Source organism: Parasteatoda tepidariorum, chromosome 7, assembly GCF_982258835.1.
Source record: "Parasteatoda tepidariorum strain Cologne lab strain chromosome 7, Ptep-v5.0, whole genome shotgun sequence".
In the NCBI taxonomy this organism is placed as follows: Eukaryota; Metazoa; Arthropoda; class Arachnida; order Araneae; family Theridiidae; genus Parasteatoda; species Parasteatoda tepidariorum.
The window spans coordinates 41,669,084-41,691,023 of NC_141761.1; the positions used below are offsets into that span (position 1 = coordinate 41,669,084).

A 21,940-nucleotide genomic window follows, 5' to 3' on the forward strand; every position below is an offset into this window, starting at 1 on the left:
AGTATAAATTTAGAATTAAGTTTTTAATAGTTTCATTGGAATTTTCTGAACATTCAGTTTATATTCAGTCAATATTCAGTATATTTTTGTTGTCGATTTCTTCAATAATTTTACGATCGTGAACGTTATTGAATCATGCACTAAAAAATAATGAAATAAAGCTTTAAAAAATAAAAATTAATGTTTCAAATGATTGCAAATGATTTCGACTATTCTGTATTTTAGAAATTCTAAAATAAGAAGCAAACGTTTAAGGAGTATTTATAGTGAAAGATGCAGGTTGGAAAAGAGAAAAGAAATTCAGAAATGAAGGGAAAAAAGTGACAATTCAGCGATTTAAATGCGCATTCTCAGCAGTTAAAGAAAAGAAATGCGTTCTTCCCTTCTTTCACCTGATATATTCTTTGTAAATATTTCTTACTGAATTGTTTTATTCTTTTAAAAATGTCCCTCCAGAGGAAACTCAAGCGCGAACAGACTGTACTATACAGACCAATACTTTTCCCCTGCCTTCCGGCTATATTGCAAAGGTTTTTCAATCCTCAAACCCGGTGGGCTTTACTTCTTCTTTCTTATTATTGTTATCATTTCTTTTATTTTAAAGAAGAAATAATATTTTGAATATTTTCGGTCACATATCAGAGAGTTGGAATTTCTCTCTTTACTTCGTTTGAAGGAAGAAAAAAAGAAGGTAGAACTGGCCTAACACAAAATTGAATTTCTGCCTGATGGAACCAATATTTTGTTGCCTGGAGAAAAAAGGAAGCAAGAAAAAAAAGTTATATATATATAAAAAACATTTTGTTCTGACTGTAGCAGTAATTTTATTTTATTTTTCTTTATGTCTAAATATCTATTGTTTTGAATTTCTGCGAATGATAGCCGAAGATATCTTTTCTCTTTTAAAGTTATAAAGTTTCGTTTCAATTTGATTTCCTTCTACTTTGTTTTTGAAAATGTCATGTGAAAACAGCTTATAGCTTGAAGGGAAGTCCAGTTATATTCGTTTTTGATTTCTGACAACTTACAGGCAGTTACGATATTGTTTCTGTTTTCTTCCCTTTTATACCAGATTTATGTATCTCAGCTGGTTTTGACAAAGTCTTCTGGAAAAGTAATTTAAGGGCATCATTATGTGGAATATTTGCTAAACTTCGAAACTTAAGAGACTGTTTAGACAATTGCGTATAACTTTTTGAAATATTTTTTGTAATATTTTGTTTTGCTAATAAACAAATCAGTGAACTAAAGAAATAGTTTTTTTTTATCAAAAAATTATTATAACGAACATTTTTTTCTCTAAATAACTGTATAGCCGTATATAATAAGGAAAAATATTTATCTTAAAATTAGGGTTGAAAAGGACATTTTTAAACAATTATATTATCTTGTGTAACGAAAAAGCTCATTCATTCTAAAATTATATTTTAAATATATATTCATCTAAGCTTCTTAACAGAAAAGCTTATTTAATCTAAAACTAAGATTTATGAAAATATATTTTTTTCTAAACAACCATATGCACCTAAATAACGATGAACTTTATTTATTCTAAAATTAGGGTTAAAAAAGAAAAAAATTTTCTAAATGGATTAGAATACATATTATGGCTCGAGAACAATGAATTTTTGAACTTCATCGCTTTGCTAATCGTAATAAGAATGAAATCGGCGTGAGAATAATTGAAATTGATTACAATTTTCCGTTCGCGCATTGTACTTAAAATTAATAAAAACTTGAAAAAAATCCTGCTTTTTCAAATTTTTTTTTAAAAGTTGGCTAAGACTTTTGAAATGAACACAGTTTAGTTTTTATGCTTATTTGATGATTTGAATACCATAAGTAAATTAAATTTTGATTAGTAATTTAATTTTATAGTTTCGCTCAACTTTTTAGAATAAAACATAAGTTCGCCAATTTTTCGTAAATTTTCAAGGTATATTTTTTTGTTCATTGTGTTAGATGAGAACAACACTGGACATAAAGATGGTTGCATATCAAGTTCTATCTACACCCTACACAACCAACTATCCAATTTTTTTGAGTGTTAATTACAGCATATTTACAGCTAGTTACAAAGACTTTCATTATAAAAGGATTCTTTGGCTCACTAAATTATAAAGCTTTCTTTTTAATGTCTATTAAAAATTTTAAATCATACTTCTTTTTGTTGAATAAAACAGTTGAACTGATCTAGATCTAAGTGTTGCAAGGATACATCCACCTCTAGCTTCATATTCACTTATTTTATTATATCAAGTAACAAGTTGGACGCATCTTTCTATAGCTTGGGAGTGGCAGCAAAATTTTAGTATTTCTCTGATACATATTGCAACAGAATCTAAGAGTGATTTAATATTATTTTTTATTCAAGTCCTGTAGTTTTGGGTGGGAATATACCCCACAAGAATACCGATTATTGATTTCAAAGCAATCCAAAGCTTGAAGGTTCATCTTCGGTTGTACAAAATAGGGTCTTTTCTCGACAAATACCTGTCAAACAATAACATCTGCTATTCATTTTAAATGCAATCAATTTAAGACATTGTTCAGAAGACACAAACTGATTGTTTAGGTTAACTTCCAAACAGCTAACTGTTATAAGTGGAGTCATTAGGTTATATATGGGTCATTCTCACAAAAACAGTCATTTTCATGTCCCCAGTATATTTTATGTTTGTTTTACAGCTTACGAAGAAAAAAAATTCAGGGAAAGTGTCCTTCAGAATGCAAGCTAACAAAATAATAAAAATAAAATTATCAATTTTTATTTTTTATTTATTTTAGGTAATTAAAATATACCAATATGTCATTCCCTCACTTGTCCCCACTGCTGATTTAAAAAAAGAAAAAAATTGTTTCTGAAATACAAAAATTTTTTTTACAAATTCGTGTTTTTTATTTCAGAATACTAAAATATAGAATTCAGAAAATCAATTTTAAATTGAATTTCTGATAAAAATATTAACACAGCACTATTTTAAACTTTGTCCCCAGTGTTTCGCGTCATTCCCTCACAACAATGTTCTTATCACCTGCAATCTTCTTAGAATAAAAATATTTTAATAAAAACTTCAGAAGTTAACAACTGGCATCATAGAACAAAATTGCAGTATATGTTTCCATTTTCAACTTAAAGAAGCTTTGCTGTGAAATAAATTTGAATGAATCAAACCAGGTAAAATTTTTTACATTTGTCATTCCCTCATGTAATTTTTTAGAGTAAAATAAAATACAACTTCATCGAGAAAGTGGATAATTATATGTTGCTTTCTTGTATGAATATAATTGTATGTGATTGATTTCAGAAATTCATTAGGCCTAACTGTTATTTTCAAATTTTATTGAATTCGTCATTCCCTCACTTGTGTATAAAGTGAGGGAATGACGCTGAAGTGAGGGAATGATTCAAGATGAGTATATTATTAAATTTTTTTTTGTTCAATCGTGCCAGTCAATTTTATTTCCCAAACCTGTAAAAACTATTAAATATATAAGACTAAATTATAATAAATATTAGATATACTTAGTATGTTATCATTTTCAAACTTTAGGTAGATGTAACTTAGATAAAAACATGTATTAAAATAAAATATCATTCCCTCACTTTTTAAATCGTGAAAATAATTAATTTACTTATTAATTAATTTGAAAAATGAACTAAAAATTAATAAATTAATTTATTAAATTAATTAATTTATTTTTTAAATTAATTAATTAATTAATTATTAATTATTATAAATTAATTAATTATAAATTAATTATTTAAAAAATTAATTAATTTAAATATTAAGTATAATTTATAGGATATATACTTTCTTTATAATGTCATTACATATTTCTATTAATATAAAAAGTTTCAGAGCTTTTTATTCACTTTACTTTTTTGGGATTTTATGAACTGAAAAATGACAGTTTTCGTGAGAATGACCCATATACGAAGAATCTTAAAAGTAAGGCAAGCCATCAAAGCGAAAAAGACTGCAAAAAATTTCGCATTACAAATTACTTTGTAATTATTAATTTGTGTTTTATTCTTGTGTGATATTATTTTTCCTGACTTAACTGAGTATCATATTAAATTACAAATTTTATCTGTCACTACGTGCATTACCAACATTTCTCCATCACATTCAGGCTGGGGAAAGATAAGTGAAACATGTTGCTGAGGTTTCGAATAAAATATGCGAACTATGAGATGGATATATCCAAATAACACTAAGATGTAGATCATTTATCTTATTTCTCAAAAGAACTAGACATTAAATATGTAGTAGATGAAAAATAGTATACCAAAGAATCCTACTGCATTTAAAATGCTTGTGTATAAAAGTAAACATAATATAAATAACCCACCAATACATTGAATGGCCGGTTTGGCAGAGTGTAGAGGGAACTAGATATGCAACCATGTTCACGTGGCGAGATTCGAGTTGTTCTTATCTAAAACAATGAGTGAAGTAAAAATTCTGAAAAGTCTGTAAATGTATGTTTTTCTTTCTTTTTAAAACACTGCACGAACGTAAAGAATTACTGATCAGAATTTAATTTATTTAGTTTATTCAAACAAGCACATCAAACTAAAGCGTGCTTGCTTCATCAGTTTTAGCCAACTAAAATTTTTTTTAAGCTTTTGTAAATTTCAAATGCTCAGCGCATGCTGAAGATATTAACAGATTTTAAAGTGTTTTTGCCTATGTTATTCGCAATACAATAGGCAACAATTTTTCAACAATAAAGCTTTCCGAAATATAAACATTCTTATTTTTATACCCCCAGTACTGTATATGCTTTCAATGTGTACAGACACACTTTTTAAGAAAAATAAAGAATAATTATAATAACTTTTGAACCACTTGACTTATTTTTATTCTGTTAAGCGTTATTATCGATTTGCATCTCTATGAGAGAAAGTCCAGTCCTGTCCTATTTTTATTTTTTGAAGATTTAAATATATTTATATTTTTTTAGGTTGTAATTCTTTTTATACCAGGTATAGATATCTCAGATGTTTTTAACAATGTGTTAATGCTATCGCTCCAAAGTAATCTCATTTATCACAAGGTAATATCTACGAATTTGCCAAATTGTTTTTCTCAAACTGCGCTTATCTATTTCCTCTACGTAATAATGATCCGTAATGTCCATCGTAAAGTCTATTTAAAATTCTCATCATAATTCGTTATAGTTAAACGAAAATTAAATCTTCATAAATTTCGATGTTTAACACTAACGCATCAAAAATATTTCTTAAATTCTTTTCTAAAGTTTGTGTAGTGAAAAAATTAAAACAATAGGACACTGCATAAAATTATAAGTACAATTCTAAACAAAACACACTAGAAAAGTTCTAATACGGTAAGAAAAATATTTAAAAAATGAATTTACTGTTGTCAGAGATGGATAGAGGATTTAGAAGATAGTAAAATGTAATAACAAACTTCTAAGTTCAAAATTATGAGAAGAATGCGTGAAAAATTGAAAACATGCTTAATAGAGGCAAAATTTTATAATGAATATTATCATTCTTAATTATTCAGTTCTTTAGCAAGCTTTCCACCAAAGAATAGATGAGATCCTCCTGTTTATTATTTCGCAACTGCACAAAAGTTCCATTTTCTGAGGATAACATTATCTGAAAGCCTATATGTTATAAGCGCATTTTGTGAATGCTTCGTCATGGCTTACATTATGCATGCACACTAATCAGTATAATTAAATGAAGTCCTAATTAAATAAAATACTATTTTATAAATAACATACTACTTTCACACACACACATATATATATATATATATATATATATATATATATTCATTATATCAATTTAAAACTAATAACAGTTAATATATTAATTTTAAAATAGCCTGATAACTTTGAGTTTATAAGAAAGCTTTAGAAGTAAATAAAATAAATAACTGAACTGGAACAATTATACAACATTTCATAATATTATTTGAAATTTTTATTTTTAGATCTTTTTTAGTCCTAAATTCATATTTCTTTACACTTTTCTATTGCCTAATTTCTATTAAATTTTGCCTACGTTTTCTTAAGTGGGTAAAATACTAACTCACTTTTTAAGTAAATAAACGTTTTTAATGCATTAGGTGTTATTTAAAAGTAAGATTGTTATAACACTCTTTAACATTAATTTATCCATTAATCGAATTTAAGAAATTTAGTAATTATATGTCAAATATTCGCTTACCCTCAAGAGATGTTAGAAACATCAGTTTAATTTAATGGGCACCCGACTGTTTGTTTTCCTTTAAAGCTTTCAATATATATTAAGATAATCTTTCGAATCATTCACTTTCGCTTCAATAATTATGAATGTGATCGTTGATGATGCGGTTATTGAAGGAGCCGATAATGATAACCACTTGAAATATGGGGAATGTAAGTACCCGATGATGTGTTTATCTTTAATTTTAAACCATATATTGACCACTAACTTTATTTCTTGACCTGTCTATGACAAATAAGAGCATGTTTTCATTAATGAATGAAATTTTTCGAAAACTTTCAAGAATATTGAAAATTTGTTTTGATTGCTAAAATATTTTTATGTTGATATTAAATTTGTGTGATTCGATCTGCATATAATGTATTAAAACTATTAGAATTACTTCGGAAACAATATAAATAGAAAACCTTTAATTCTTCAAAAATAACAACCATTTTGCATCAATGTGGTGCAGAGGAACACCGTGCGTTATCTTTGGATTTATATGTATACCAAGAACGTTCTTTTACACTACTTGGTGTAAAGTAGTAGTCACCATGTTTGTTATTCAGTAACACTAAGATTTATAAATATATTATGCATCTAAGAATCAGTAAAGTTATTTTTATGATACAAAGTAAAGCAAGAATAGTTTACTTTGGATTCTGGAAAAATACGATTAATTTGTCAATGAAACATGCGCACTGTTCAAAAAGAATATTCGTATGAACTCGAGTAAAGTTAAACAAAACCGAAGGGATTAAAAACTAACTATTGCAAAATTATTTAATACAACTAAGAGATTTTTGTTCCTCTCCTTGCAAGAAAAAAATTATCTTTATTGTACATACAACGAAAAATATAGATTATTTATTATGATAATTTTACTTCTTTGACATTTTGAGACAAAATCAAACTTACACCTTCTCGATTATAAACAAAAATTATCGATTCTCTGTTTCCTAAAAATAATTCATTAATGAAGTAAAAGCATCTGCGTTAGGTGTAAGCCTTATCATTTATGGGAGTTAAGATTTAATTGATTTCTTTAAAGAACGTATAAAGGCTCGATTTGGTATTAACTTAATTTTTTAGACATAATTTTTAGAATTTATCCCTAAAATCAGATAGGTATTACACTGCAGTCTTTACAGTTTACTAACTAATTTGGTTTGGTTTTAAGATAATAGTTTCAAGAATCAATGTAGTCAAGATGATTGACTGTTGTTTTATATTTAAAAAAAACTATAATATTCATGTAGCTTTTATACTTATATTTTCTTTACTTTATATCGATAATTTCCATATTATTCCGTAAATGGTGATACATCGTTATCTAAAATTCCAATAGTTATGACACTGTAAAATCTGTTGTGTAACATTACTCCGAATTTGATGCTGAAATGCCCTAAAATTTGCTTGAAATAGCACTTTTTTTTCAAGTTTGCACAAAATCCAGGGTTCATAAACAATTTAAATGGTACATGAAAGCTCGAGGCATAGAAAATGCAAAAAGGTTTCCCCGAAAACACCCACCTTTATACCATAAAGTAAGTATTGACGTGAACAATCGAGAGATTTATCTCGGCGCGATTTGATCACATCTGTAATATTGTTTACAATCGATAACGAGTTGGCGAATGTTTGTGGCTGTCTTCAGTGTTGTTTTTCATCTGAAGGAACTCAAGTTCGCCTTTGTAACTAAGTATGCATATTTTTAATTGTGAAATAAGGATAGATATTTTTTAATTTACAAGTCCTCTTAAACTGCATTAAATGATTTTATAATGTGTCAATTTCATCTGCTCCTGCTCTGTTAAGTCTAGTGCAATTTCATCTTAATATTCTCTTTGCTACGTGTACCTCTGATTTAAAAAATCATTTTATTTTAAGAATTAGTGCCTGAATGCAACCAACGTTTCGTATTCTTACTTTCTTTGTCTCTTAAAAATAACTTTGCTGATTCTTATTCTTTTCACATCTTAATGTAATTACAAAACTTATTGTTACTAAATAACAATCATGGTGCTTAGTGGAGGCTATTTTTCACCAAATAGTGTAAAAGTACACTATAAACGTTTCACAGCAACGTTTCACAGCACATCCTTTTAATTTAGTGTAGTGGAACACCACTTTGTTCTAAAGTAGTTTACAGTGTATTGATTTAAAAATAAAATTTAGCAAATGCATAAATTATGAAATTTGCGCGTCTGAATTTCTGACAGTATCTATTTTGATGCAATTTGTCGAGTCAAACTTTCACAGCAACATTTAAAATTATAATAATTTTTACTAATTATTTAGTTTCTGTGACATTGTTACGAAATTCTGCTATATAATATAAGAATTACGAAGTTTCAGAAAATATTTTTAAATATCACATTGGCAATCTAAAGACGGTGAGCATTATAATAGATAGAAAAATCTCTGTTTATTGCATTGCGATACAAAATAGTGATATTAAGATTCTACCTGTAAAAGGAATAACAGCCTTTCATATATCAGTGAAAGAAACAAGTGTCGTAAAAATTAAGCTCAAAATATGCTAGTTCAATGCGCTTCCAAATTTACAATAATGGAGGAAAAACTTTCTGTTTTTAAATTTTTAAAATTTTTTTTTCAAGAAATCCTACAGAGGTTTCAGGAACCGGAAATAAATTACGAACAAAAAAGTGTGTTTTGGAACACTAATAACAAAAAATATAGCAATAGGCTTGTAACTTGCATTGATGATTTTAGTTTTTTATTAAGTGAGAGAGGAGCTAGTGTGGGCATGGAGCTTACGAGGTTATCTTGAATAAATTTTTTGATTGGTCAAATCTACTCTCTGAGATATCGTAAGTTGGCAACACTGATGTTCATCTTCATATGCAGTTAGCTTAATCACACTGTGAATACTCTTAAAAGAAGTGTTTTAAAGTGCAAAAGTAACTATAATAGCAATTTTTAAACAAATAATCATCAATATCTAGTTCAGTAAGCTTAATAAAATTTAAAGAATAGAAAAAAACCTATATAAAGAGATGTCTTACTTCTTTGCCATTTACGAACCATTGAAGGAAGGATGGAGGTTTAGAAGGACCGGAGATGCAAGTAATATTCAGATCATCTGCAATGGAATATCTTGGTCTTGATCCTACAATAGTTGGATCTTTATTCGGTAGAACTGGAACAGAGGAATACGAGTTTTTAAGTGCGTATTATCACATTTTATAAGATCTATATGAAACCCACTCAGCACAAAGCTAATAAAATATTTTGTATATAAAAGCATTGAAAAAAGCCCTATGAATATTTCAAGGGTGATACAGAATGTTTACATGTTATTGTCATAAATAAAAAGATTCTATTTTCTTTGTAACATTTATAATATAATATTGTCGTAAATATAATCAAAATATCATGTTAATATTAGCTTATATATTATTGTCAGCTGCTACAATGAAATTTTACAAAATTAGATTTCAGAAACGTTTCTGAGACTGATATTTCGTGCTAGATTTAATTACTCATTATTCTACAAGACGGTACGCACAGCATAGGTATTATTAAAATCACACCTTTATATTAAAATAAAAAAGGTAATAGGCTCAGTAAATAATTGTAAATTTTTATGTGATGTACATAAAGTGGGCAAAATAAGATTTAAAAGAAAATTTTGAAAAAAACTGTGAAAACCATGACAAATTAAAATTGGCTTACAAAATATTTCAATTAGTGTTTTAAATATGATATAACCTTTTTAAAATTTAGTATCGAGTTCTAAGTGCAAAATATAGTTTATATCCATTAATCATTGTATACTTTTTTTATATTATTAATAAATTAGTAGTACATTATAAAATAGAGAACATTTAAATAAATAATATATGTTTATACAATAATAGATTAGTTCCATTTGAGATTTAATCTTTATAAAACATAAAATTTAAATCTAATACAGGTATATCACACGATGAAAATTATTGGCAACGAATCAATCGTAAGCGCAATCGCATCCTTATCCTCCCCAGAAAATTGCTAGAAAATGCCCGCTTGATATAGGAATTGTAATATCAGTAAAATATCAGTAACCATTTCTCTCGATTGAGAAAAAATTGCCTATAATTAAGCGCAAATCACACGTGGACCAATCAGATTGTTTGCCTTTCATGACGTTTCAATTTTATGTAGTGGCGTTTACAAAGGTAAATCAAGATCCTGATCCTTATGTGTGGTTTACAAAGGTTTATAATCATGACGGAAATGGAGATGGAGAGATCGTTTGAATGAAATTTTTCAATAATTAAACAAATCAGTTTTGAAGTTTAAAAATTATTTCTCTTTAAATTAGAGCATTAAAAATACTTTTGTATGATGATGTAGAAAACTTAATGCAGTTGATGTACCATAATAGCAACCTGCACATAAATTTAGAGGTGATAAGTGTAATAAACTATTTTTAAGTCAAAGTTTCTTTTTAGAATATTTATTCTCCTTAAACAAATAAAATTAGAACTTATTATAATTTGTTCCAATCAAAACTTTGTTCACTTTTGCTTGAAGTAATTTATATTTTTATGCATGGTGAATATATAGATGATGAATTTTCCTGGCAAGAAGTTTCATATAAAATAATTGCTAATTTTTCAACTCGCTAAACATTGTTGTATAATTCTAAAATATAAAATATATCGAAAATACATTACTTTATTTTTAAATTTTAATCTTTCTTTCTGCTGAGTGTGTTGTTTTGTTCCGTTGATTTTTTTATATTTTTTATTTATGAAATAATTATTTTATTCTTCTCTCAGAGCTCTTTTAATTTTTGAAAAGCTTATATTGAAACAGTAAAAAGTTGGAAAACTTAGAAAACATGTGTGGCAAATATTTACCTACCCTCCCAAAAAGTTACCTTACCTTACGCTAATTATTTAAAAGTTTTTAAAAAGAGTAGAAGTACATAATATATAAAAAGTAATACATAAAAAGTCATTTTTAAAGATACAAATTAAACAATCCCAACTGCCCTATATTCCACAATCCCTTTCCTTTCCATATCCTTATCTGTTTCTACATTCATCCTTCTTAGTTTTGGTACATTATGATTTGCATAATATCTTATCTATTATTATTCAAAGTTAACATACTTTATACTTATCAATAAGTATCATAAGTATCAGTTAAGTATCAATAGCTTAGGTATTGTGAAATATCAATACCTAATCTATTGATTTTTTTCTAAGACAGGAGCAACTATGTAAGTTTATAGTACTAATTTTTTAATATAGTTTCATTTTCAATTAATAAAAAATGTCCTAATGTAATTTATGTTTTCTAAAACAAATAAATTTCAGTCTAATCATAAAAATCACAGAATCAATTATACTTTCCATATTTCTTTGTGTATCGAATAATCCTAAAACTATACTCAAATATCTATTAGACTTAAAATAGGTTTTTAAAGGATACCTGGAAGGAAAGTGTTTAAAAGGTGGTGTTTTAAAGGAAGACTTAACTGATTTCAAATTATTGTTATTCTAACAATGTGAAAGTTATGCTTCATTATGATTATTTTTTCTTCTATTTCAAATATTTTGTATCTGTATTGTCTGTCTGATGCAGAAGGAAAGAGATATAACATTGTTTTTATGCTTTAAATTAAAATATATATATATATATATATATATATATATATATATATATATATATATATATATATATATATATATATATATATATATATATATATATATATATATATATATATATATATATATATATATATATATATATATATATATATATATATATATATATATATATATATATATATATATATATATATATATATATATATATATATATATATAAAAATGTAAATGAATAATGTTCTAAATGTTACACTTAATATTAAGTGTTTTATTTTCTAAATTGATTCTTGTGTTATTCAAATTCAGAACACATTTAAAGCCAATAACAAATATAATAGAGCACACAAGAAAGAGAGCTCTTAATGAAATATGTTTTAGATATTATTTAGTTTGAATTTATATATTGTATATTACAATAAATTTGTCCTGAAATAAGTACTGTAATTTTTAATTAGTTATGTTATACCAATAATGAATGTTTTAAATTTTTCAATTATAAACTGTATAAGTATGACACTTAATTCATCAAAACTAAGCCTCTTGTATTTTTACTTTTTAAAAAAAATATAATCTGTAAAAGTAATATATCTGATAATAATTACAATTAATGTAATATCAATTAATTAACTAAATGATAATAAGACTTCACGAAATTGTTATATTGAAAAGTCAAATATTATATTTATGTATTTTTTTGACAAAATTTAGAAACAATGAAATTTGATGTGACAAATCTAATGGTTTGGATGTTATATGTACTTTATTAGTAAAATGCATGCCGAAAATTGTAAATTTCTTACATGAAATAACTAATTGCTTCAAAGGAATAATTTTCATTTATCAGATTTGGTGTACAAAATTAAATTTGAAGCAATACCTCAATTGTTTAGATAGCGATGTCAGTTGCGTGAAGTGGTATAAGCAAAGAATTGTTTACTTTGTACACACGAAACCTCCTAGAAATTTTATAACTTATAAACTATTAAATCAGACAACTTGGTTTGTTTCTCTTTCCATTTAGTGTAATGATAACCATAGGTAACGATACCCCTCTTTATAGCAATGCTAGATGCCTGAATAGATAAAAAAAAACGTACTTTTTATACAAAAAACCTAAATAACTATATTTGTCACTCGATTCAACATAAAAATATTAGATAGCAGTCTTTTAAGTTAACCCTCTTATCCTGTTAGAAATGGAATATGAAATGCCCCTATATTTTAAAATCATTTCCATATCAGTGATAATCATTTTGCACTATGCAGCTCCACTAATGTGCAAATGAATTGTTTAGAATTTTTATTTGCAGCTGAATAAAGGTTATAAAATTCACAAAATTAAACGGATATCAATCGATATTCTGAAACATCTGTGATTTCCTTTTACTCCCTTTACGAACTGCTTTGGGAAACTATGAGATAATATAAACAAATAATATTAGCCAAATTTAAGATACATAACAAAAAAGGGTAACCCTTTACAAGCAAGCGTTAGGGCAATTAAGTAACCCTATCGGCATCTCCAAACCACAAAATTGACTTTAGAGTTGAAAATAATGTATAAGTTATATTTATGTTTGCTCACATTTTTCTCTCTACGATAACCGTATAGTTTATAAATATATAAACAAACTATTTGATACAAAATTAAATTAATTTAAAAATTGCATTTTAATTACACAAAGCGCCTTTTAAAATGTTTTTAATTTGATATACATTTATCATTAACACAATAATGCAGTAAAATATAACTTTCAAATTTACAAATATAAAATTATACAATTCAATTACATTGTGAAATGACTACACTATTTGAGATTTAAACATTATGAAAAAAAAAATTAAAATTTAATAAATAAATGATAAAATTTTATTGCATACAGTAACTTTATTATTAATTACATCAAAAGCATTTAAGAATCTTTAAAATATTCAAGTGTTCATAAAATTATAATTAACTTCAACTCAAGTTCTTATCATAAAGTTTACATCCTTGCGTAAATGTCATGTGCATTATAAATTCAGTTTCTAATGTATTTGCTTTAGTGCGCGTACATCGTCTTGCTTATTGGCGTAATATATGGATTGATATAGTTCATTAAATTGTCAACATAAATCTCTTAAACTGTTCCATTAGAGTGAACAGATCATTACAAATTCAGTAAGTTAAATTCAAGTCTTTGAATTACTTCAATTTAATTCACTGAAAGACGTAATAGTTCAGGAATTGGTATTTTCTCCAAAACATTGCGATACGTGAGTTCTCAAACACAATTCAGAATTAAACATACTATATAAATGTAAAATCACATGAGCAATACTGCAGAAATTATATAGATCTGAAAAATAACGCGGTGTAATTAGAGAAATTGTAAGTTCTTTAGCTAGCTATAAAATGAAACCAGTATCCAGATAATACAATAAAACCAATACAGATTGTTACAGGGACGTCATAATAAAGTCAGAAACGGTCACAGTCACAGGTGTGATAGTTTTGAATTGTCTCAAAGAGGTCATAACGTGACTCTGATGTTACTCTGTGTTGTGATATCACATAAAAGTCTCCATTATTATTTTTGTGATTTTAATAACTTGGTAGTCACAAATATACTTTACTGGAACTAAAGTCACTGAGAACTTTGCTGCTTTGTTACAATTTTGATCCCTTGATAGTCACATGAAAAACATTTCACGACTTGTCTTACTAAAGTTCCGGGAGTAATTTTTGCGACTTATTTCATTCCATATTGTTGATTGCACTATTTACAAAACAGTCATTTACAAGTCTTCTAAGCAGTTTTTTGTGACTAATGTCTTACAATTAAATATGTGAATCGCGACAGAGTCCCAAATGACCACAAAATTACATTCGAAGGTTTGACATGTTTAAATATTTCCAAAAGCCTTCATACATTTGTTTTCGGTAAACCTGTTTGTTTGAGAAAAATTGCTTCCGTACAATACTGCTCCATTGCCTAAAGCGCACATTGTCAAAAAAATTATTTTAAATGTATAAAACCCTTTGTTCCAAATATCGAACAATATTTAAATATTTTATTTAATATAATTTATTCGAAGAAAAAATTTGAATGCTTTTTTCACCTGTTTTTAAAATAGATATATATAATTGCATTTTCACTAAGATTCTTGTAACAAATTTCAAATTTTTTGCATTTTTTATAGCCACAAACAGTCTTGATAATAATCATTTTATTTAAAAATATTATTGTGGAGAAAGAAATGCAACACAATTTTGGAATGAACAATTCCATAAACTAAGTATTTTCAAAATCATTTTACATTCTTTTAATTTTAAATTAAGTTCTTTATTCTATATTGCGTACATATTGACTAAAATTGATTATGTTTGCACTATAAAGATTATTTTCAGTAAAATATGTAGACAAATTTTCAATAGTATATAATGTATTTTGTATTAAAGTATGTATTGTGTTCAGAGACTTCTAGGCTTTATAAATAATACGGAGTCTGAAAAGCGAAATGTAATAAAATGTTAATAAAATCGTAGTAAAAAAATATATTATCTTTGTAGTGGCAGCAAGTACAAGAAATGCGCTTTTTCTTGTTACGTGATTGCCACCTTTCTTATTAAATGACAAATTCTGAATATTTAGTTCCATATATAAACATTATTACATAGACTATTAACTATATAATATTGTATTTGAACTGTATAGCACTTGGCTTGGGGAATAAGTTTTAGAAGCACTCGCCTTACCTTGCTGATGAGTATAAGGTTAATTTTTCTAAATTGTACAGTAGTAATTACTAGATTTTGTTCAAGCGCATGACGCGTGAAACTAACTAATATATTTGTCAAATTGTATCTGGTAAATTCGCATCAATGCTTAAATTATCCTAGTACCAAATATGAATACATAATAATAATTTTATTCATATTCATTACATGTCATATTATAATTTCTAATTATACTTCCACCCAATTCAAAGAATGAAGTGACTAAGCGGAAATTACGTTTCACTTCCTTAATAAGCAATGAAAATAAATATATCATTTGGAAATAGGATTTGAAGTACTTTTTACTCAATATTTCTTTAAGCAATGTTTTGTTTTCATCAGTAAATGCATTTATAAACATACATTGAGTGGCCAAATTATTATGACCACCTCAGAGTTTCATGCAAATGAGTTATTGCGTCACAGCGCTGCCGCTAGAGGACAAGATAACTATAACACGGAAATGCTGGACAAGTGAGTCATCAGTTATACTGTGTTGCTTGCTCAGATATGGGAAAGAAAAGTGATTTAACTGAATTTCAACGTGGAATGATTGTGGGTGCGAGATGTGTCAGAACGAGTATCAGCGAAACGGCTGCACTTGTGAAGTGTTCTAGAGCAGCAGTTGTTAATGTGTACAAAGAATGGACAATCAAGCAAAAAAACCGGGTCTCAACGTCAGAATTGTGGTCGTCACAGGGTACTGAATGCTCGATCAGAGAGAAGGCTGTGCAGCGCAACAGGAGAACAACAGTGAGACAAATTGCAAGTGATCTTAATCAAGGAACAACTGTGAACGTCTCTGAACGGACTGTTCGACGCACATTGCGCCGTATGGAAGCAGACGACCTGTTCGTAGGCCTCTACTGTCTGCTTTAAATAAGCGCAGACGTCTCCAATTTGCGAAGAGCACAAACATTGGACAGTAGATGACTGAAAGAGGGTCATGTGGTCCGATGAATCACGATTTCAAATGCATCGCGCAGATGGCAGGATGAGAATATGGAGAAAACAGCACGAAAGCATGGACCCCAAATGCATTGTCACGACACTTCAAGCTGGTGGTGGCAACGTTATGGTATGGGAATGTTCTTTTGGTATTGTATGGCTCCTTTAATTCCTGTACCACAACGCCTTAATGCCCAAGGGTATTAAGTATCATTGCAGATCAAGTACATCCGTTTATGTCAATGGTGTACTCTGGCCGGGATGCATACTTCCAGCAGGACAACGCTCCTTGTCATAAAGCTTGCATTGTCCTCAGATGGTTCGGAGAGCATGACGGAGAATTTAACTTGCCATCACAATCCCCAGATCTCAATCCAATTGAGAATTTGTGGGATGAAATTGAACGAGTGCTCAGACAGATGGATCCAGTACCATCAAATTTGCAGGAAGTGCAGTTCAGCGAGCATGGTCTGGCATACCTTATACCACCTGCCAACATCTCATAGAATCCATGCCCAGACGAATTAAGGCAGTAATACACGCAAAAGGTGGCCCAACAGCGTACTGAAGGGGTGGTTATAATAATTTGGCCACTCAGTGTATGTTGCTAGCATATATTATTTATTTTGAACAATATAAGTTAGTAATAACAATCTGTTGATTGTTAACATATATTGTTTCTTTCTATATTGTTTCTAACATATATTATTCTTTTGGATTGGACTGTGAAAAATTTTATATCGTATTTTTTTAACTTAAAACTGAACTTTGAACACAAATACTAAAATTAATGAATTTCTCTAAGAGTAAGGTGAACTGATCAGATTTCAAGATAAGATTAGATTTTTAATTTAACCTAATTTACCTACCCTAGTTGCTCCTGTTATAGTAATTCAAAAATCTGAGAAAATGCAATTCTAATCCTCATTGCACAGTAGTGTGATTTTAAAAGGGTGCTTGATTTAAAACACCACGATCTACGTGAAAGGATGATTTTCTGTATCGTAATAAAAAAAAAAAGAAAATTGGAACATTTTGAAGAATCTAACTGGAATAATATTAATAAATACTTTCTTGAAAGAGTATCATTATTTAAAAAGGTGTTAATCATTTTATTGTTCCAAGCTTTTCAATATAACCAAGAAATTTTTTTTATTAAAACTCTATTATTATCCAAGGATTATTTCTTAATACTTAAAAAAATATTTATTGCTTATTCATTTATTTATATTAATTTATTTTTATTTATTTAACTTGAGTTTTTCTCGCACATCATCGTGTGGATTTCCTTCCATCGGTGACAAGAGGAATATACACGATTTCTAAAAAAGTTGAAGAAAAGAAAAGTTTTTTTTTTCTTTAAAGAATCCATTTATTTTTCTGCGTTTTTTTTTTTTAATGTTTCTTAAAAATAGATTCTACAACTGTTCAATTTCAAACAGAATCTAATCGAATCGAAGGGAAAAAAAATAAATGTCTATTGTTTTAATTCCATCTCCACTCCCCGAAACGGCATAACCCTTTTTCACAAGACATCCCCGGAGAGAAAAGGGGCGTTTTCCGAATAGAAAGAGTCAACTAAAGAGAGTGGCAAGGAAGGAGTGGGGGATAGGTGAGAGTCCATAATTCGGGAAGCAGTCACGTGGGACTGACAGGCCCTTGGAGCACCCGCTCTCCAGACGATCGACGATCAGATAGCGTGACCGAAACTCACTTTGGTCCCCTTTTGTTCTGTTGCATTTTCCTGTTTCTCCTGTTTTCGGGATAAAACCGTTCAACATCGGTTAAGATGAAGAAAGGGGTATCAGGGTGTGTGAGGATGGGGGACGGGAAGAAAAACACTTCATCCTGAAGAAGCCTAACGATGTTTTTATCGCATTGGTTCGATACTTTTTTTTTTTTCCCTCTTCCTCATCTCCTCTTTTATCTTTTCCATGTTTTTTTTATCAATATACATCAATAGGGAAGGGGGAGGGTTCACATGGTTGATTTAGATAGGAGTTCTGCGTGAATTATTTTCATGCTTAAATTCCAACTGTTTCTTCTTTTTTTATGTTATACTGGTGAATATAATGTTAGCGAGAAACTTTTTTCAATTATTTTTTATTTCCTATACGAATTCGTCAGTAGGGGTTTCAGTCGTTTCTTTGCTAAACGGTTTTATTTCAACTAAATACCGTGCTTTAGACCATTGATATATTTTTATTTGGAATTTTGAAGCTTTTCTTATACACATTTAAGGCAGAGAAAGGATGTGTAGGAAATATTTGAATTATTTCATATTACTTGTTTGTTGATATTAGATTTAAATTTATTCGAGATTAAGTGAGAAAGAGAAAGAAAATAGAGGCATGTGCATTGGTTTCATGTCAGGAAGTAAATATTGATATTCGATCGTTGAAAATATCTTCAATAGTTTCAAACTGCCTTAAATATATTAGTTCTAGTTTTCAGGTAAAGATGAAATATTTATATGTTGTCCTGAATGATTTAATTTTTTTTTAAAAATTACAATTATTTTTTGAAAGTTTGGGAAATTTTAGCCGGTAAATATATAAACTGAAGTTAAGTTGTGTCATCGAAAAAGGTACTTAACTTCCAAAACGAAAAGACACACGAGATGTTTTCAAAATTTATTGATCAAAAGCATAACACGCAATGATGTTTATATTTTATTTTATATCCGTCATTGTACAGCTGACCCAAGTTTGAGCTTACGGCTACTAATGATCAACTCTGTAGTCTTGCAACTTTGAACCCAATCCAGAGGACAAGGGAACTACTGGATCAAGCATTGGGTGAAATTTGCCTTTGTGGAGGACTATTTTGATGGAACTAAAATGTATTTGCGTTCCACTTAGGGGAAAAATACGTAAACCTTCCAGAGTTAGACCGACGACATGGAGACTCTAACCCATGATCCGTCTATCACTGAGGATATTATAGTCCTGCACTGTGGTCGGTGCAAACCTGCTGCGGAATTGGTATCGGCCAACCATTGCCGGGATTCAAACCCAGTTCAATTCATTTCAAAAGTAAAGTAAATTTTTTATATATGCTTATAAAATACTCTATAATAATTGCTTGTAGCACATAAAAGTGTAAACAATTTTTAAAAAGAATTCAGCATGAAAGTAACTAAAATTTATGTGTTAAGTCGCACTTCTACACTGAGTAAAAAGTATAGTCAAAACTTCCAGAATACGATAAAATTTCGTGTTTCTGGCTCTATAGGAACAACAAAAAGTTTGGTAATTTTTACTCAAGCGCTTTGGTAATGATTTCGGCAACATTGAAAATAAATGTGTGGTAATAAAAACTTTAATTTTAAAAACAAGAATTCCTTGAAAACCGTTACAATATAAACGGAAAAATTGCCGAATAAATGCTTTAAATACCATATATTTTGGTTTTTAATATCAGATTCTGACACTTGCAACTCGACAAGATTCGAGGCTATTATGCCTCACCATGCGATTTAAATAAAATTTAATAAAATGACGTCATGCGTGTGTATCGAACCTTATTGGCTTCTGAATCGACGAATGCCCCGATTTACATACGATTACCTCATTTACAGGCATCCAACTAGTTTTTTTTTGTTTCTTTTTTTAAATAATTTTTTTAACTAGAAATGTCATTACCATTCGGTAAGGCAATTTTACTATTTTTTTTCATTGTGTACGAATGGATAATCCCCATGTGATGCATTTTACATATAAATTAATCGTGTACACGTAATTTTAGGGACATTTTATAACTTTTTAAATGTCCAAATAAACATGACTGCAAATTCGTAATTTCAGAAGCTTATGCATTGATAAATTTTATTTATTTAGGTGCTAGGAACACTATTCCATTAAGCAATTTTTAAACTATCGTTTATTCGGTTTTTTTAAAATGTTTTAAGAACTAAAATAACGAAATAGATTTCTGTAATCTATATCCGAATTTAGATCTTTTTTCAGCTTTTTAATGGATGCCCAATTGGCAATTAACAATTTACAAAAAACAAACATCAAATAGCAACCTGTACTTATTAAGTAAAAGTAAGTCTAGTTTCAGTTTAAAATCTATAAATTCTTATACTTCTAAAGTATTAATTATATTTTAAAAGTTTAGTTTATCTTTAATCATAATCTAATTTTAACATCACAGAATTTTCATCCATGCATCTATCATTTATTTTTCTCTATACATTAAGTAATGTTTAAAACTATTCTATTTCAAACTTAATGGAATACTGGAGTAAGCAGCTTGTCTGACTAAATTAGCCTGATTTGTTTTCAGAGATCCATACATTACAAGATTATCATTATCCTAATAAAAGCTTTTCCTTAGAAGTTGAAAGTAGAATAAACATGATTTTTGTTGTAAATTAAATATGTGACTTGATTTCTTAACGAATTATAAAAGAGAATGATTTTCCTGATTTTTTTTCCTTGTATACTATAGAAGTAATTTAAAATTATTTAAAAGCAACTTGAAAGAAATTTAAATGGTTTGAAGTTAAAAGTTAAGAATAAGGCTGTCATTTGAAAATGGATTTTGATAAATTTTTCCTTCCCCTCATGGGAAAAAATTGTATTACAGAAATATATTTAAATTGTAAACGGCATTTGTTTTAATTTGCGATACAAATACCAAGTACTGGCAAGTACTTAGTGATTAAGTTAACTAAAATTATTTCAAAATCTATCTGGGATAGCTAACAATAACCAGCTGCTTCTGTTGAAATTTCACAAAGAGAAATGAATTAAACTCCTCCAAATAAAATTCAAATAGTTAAAATTTTAAAAAAAAATTTTAAATTTATGGAAAAAAAACTATCAGTGGCGTGTCAGTATAAATCGTTTATTTCCCAGGAAAATACCGTTACTTAAAAACAGAAAAAAAACAAGAAACAAGAAAAAGTAAAAGATTTAGAAACAAAAAAAATTTTATATATAGTGTGTGTCTACCACTACAAAAATGCAATTCCAATTTTCTAGTATATAAGACATGCTAACTCGATTTTATATAGGGGTACCTTTTCATGGACGAGTGTTGACATGGTCGATAACTACTCACTCCCCACATTAGTGACCCTCGGACGTGATGTGAACGCACCTACCTTGACAGAAACACCCACTACGATTTGAACACGCCTACTTCGATAAATGGTCAGCATTGAACAGTTAACTTGCTACTTGTGACTGCGATTTTATGATCCTCACGCTGTTGCTTCTCAGTCTCGATCACACTCGACTACTAAAGGCAACACAGGAGCGACTACGACTGTGAACTTAATAAAGCTCTCATGATCAGCACTCAAACAGTACGAAGATCCTAATACAGCTCTCCCGGCTTCTCACAAAACAACAATGAATC

The 21,940-nt window shown here is 28.4% G+C and overlaps 1 protein-coding gene across 2 annotated transcripts in view; it reads right to left on the reverse strand.

Moving 5' to 3' along the window:
• LOC107445498 (uncharacterized) overlaps window positions 1-21,940 on the reverse strand; it is a 172,381-nt gene that overhangs the window by 14,796 nt on the left and 135,645 nt on the right. For both annotated transcript variants that reach the window (XM_016059899.4, XM_016059898.4), the window contains exon 4: window positions 9,262-9,395. In XM_016059899.4, coding sequence (XP_015915385.2) covers window positions 9,262-9,395 — 134 coding nt within the window. The remainder of the gene's footprint in view (window positions 1-9,261; window positions 9,396-21,940) is intronic.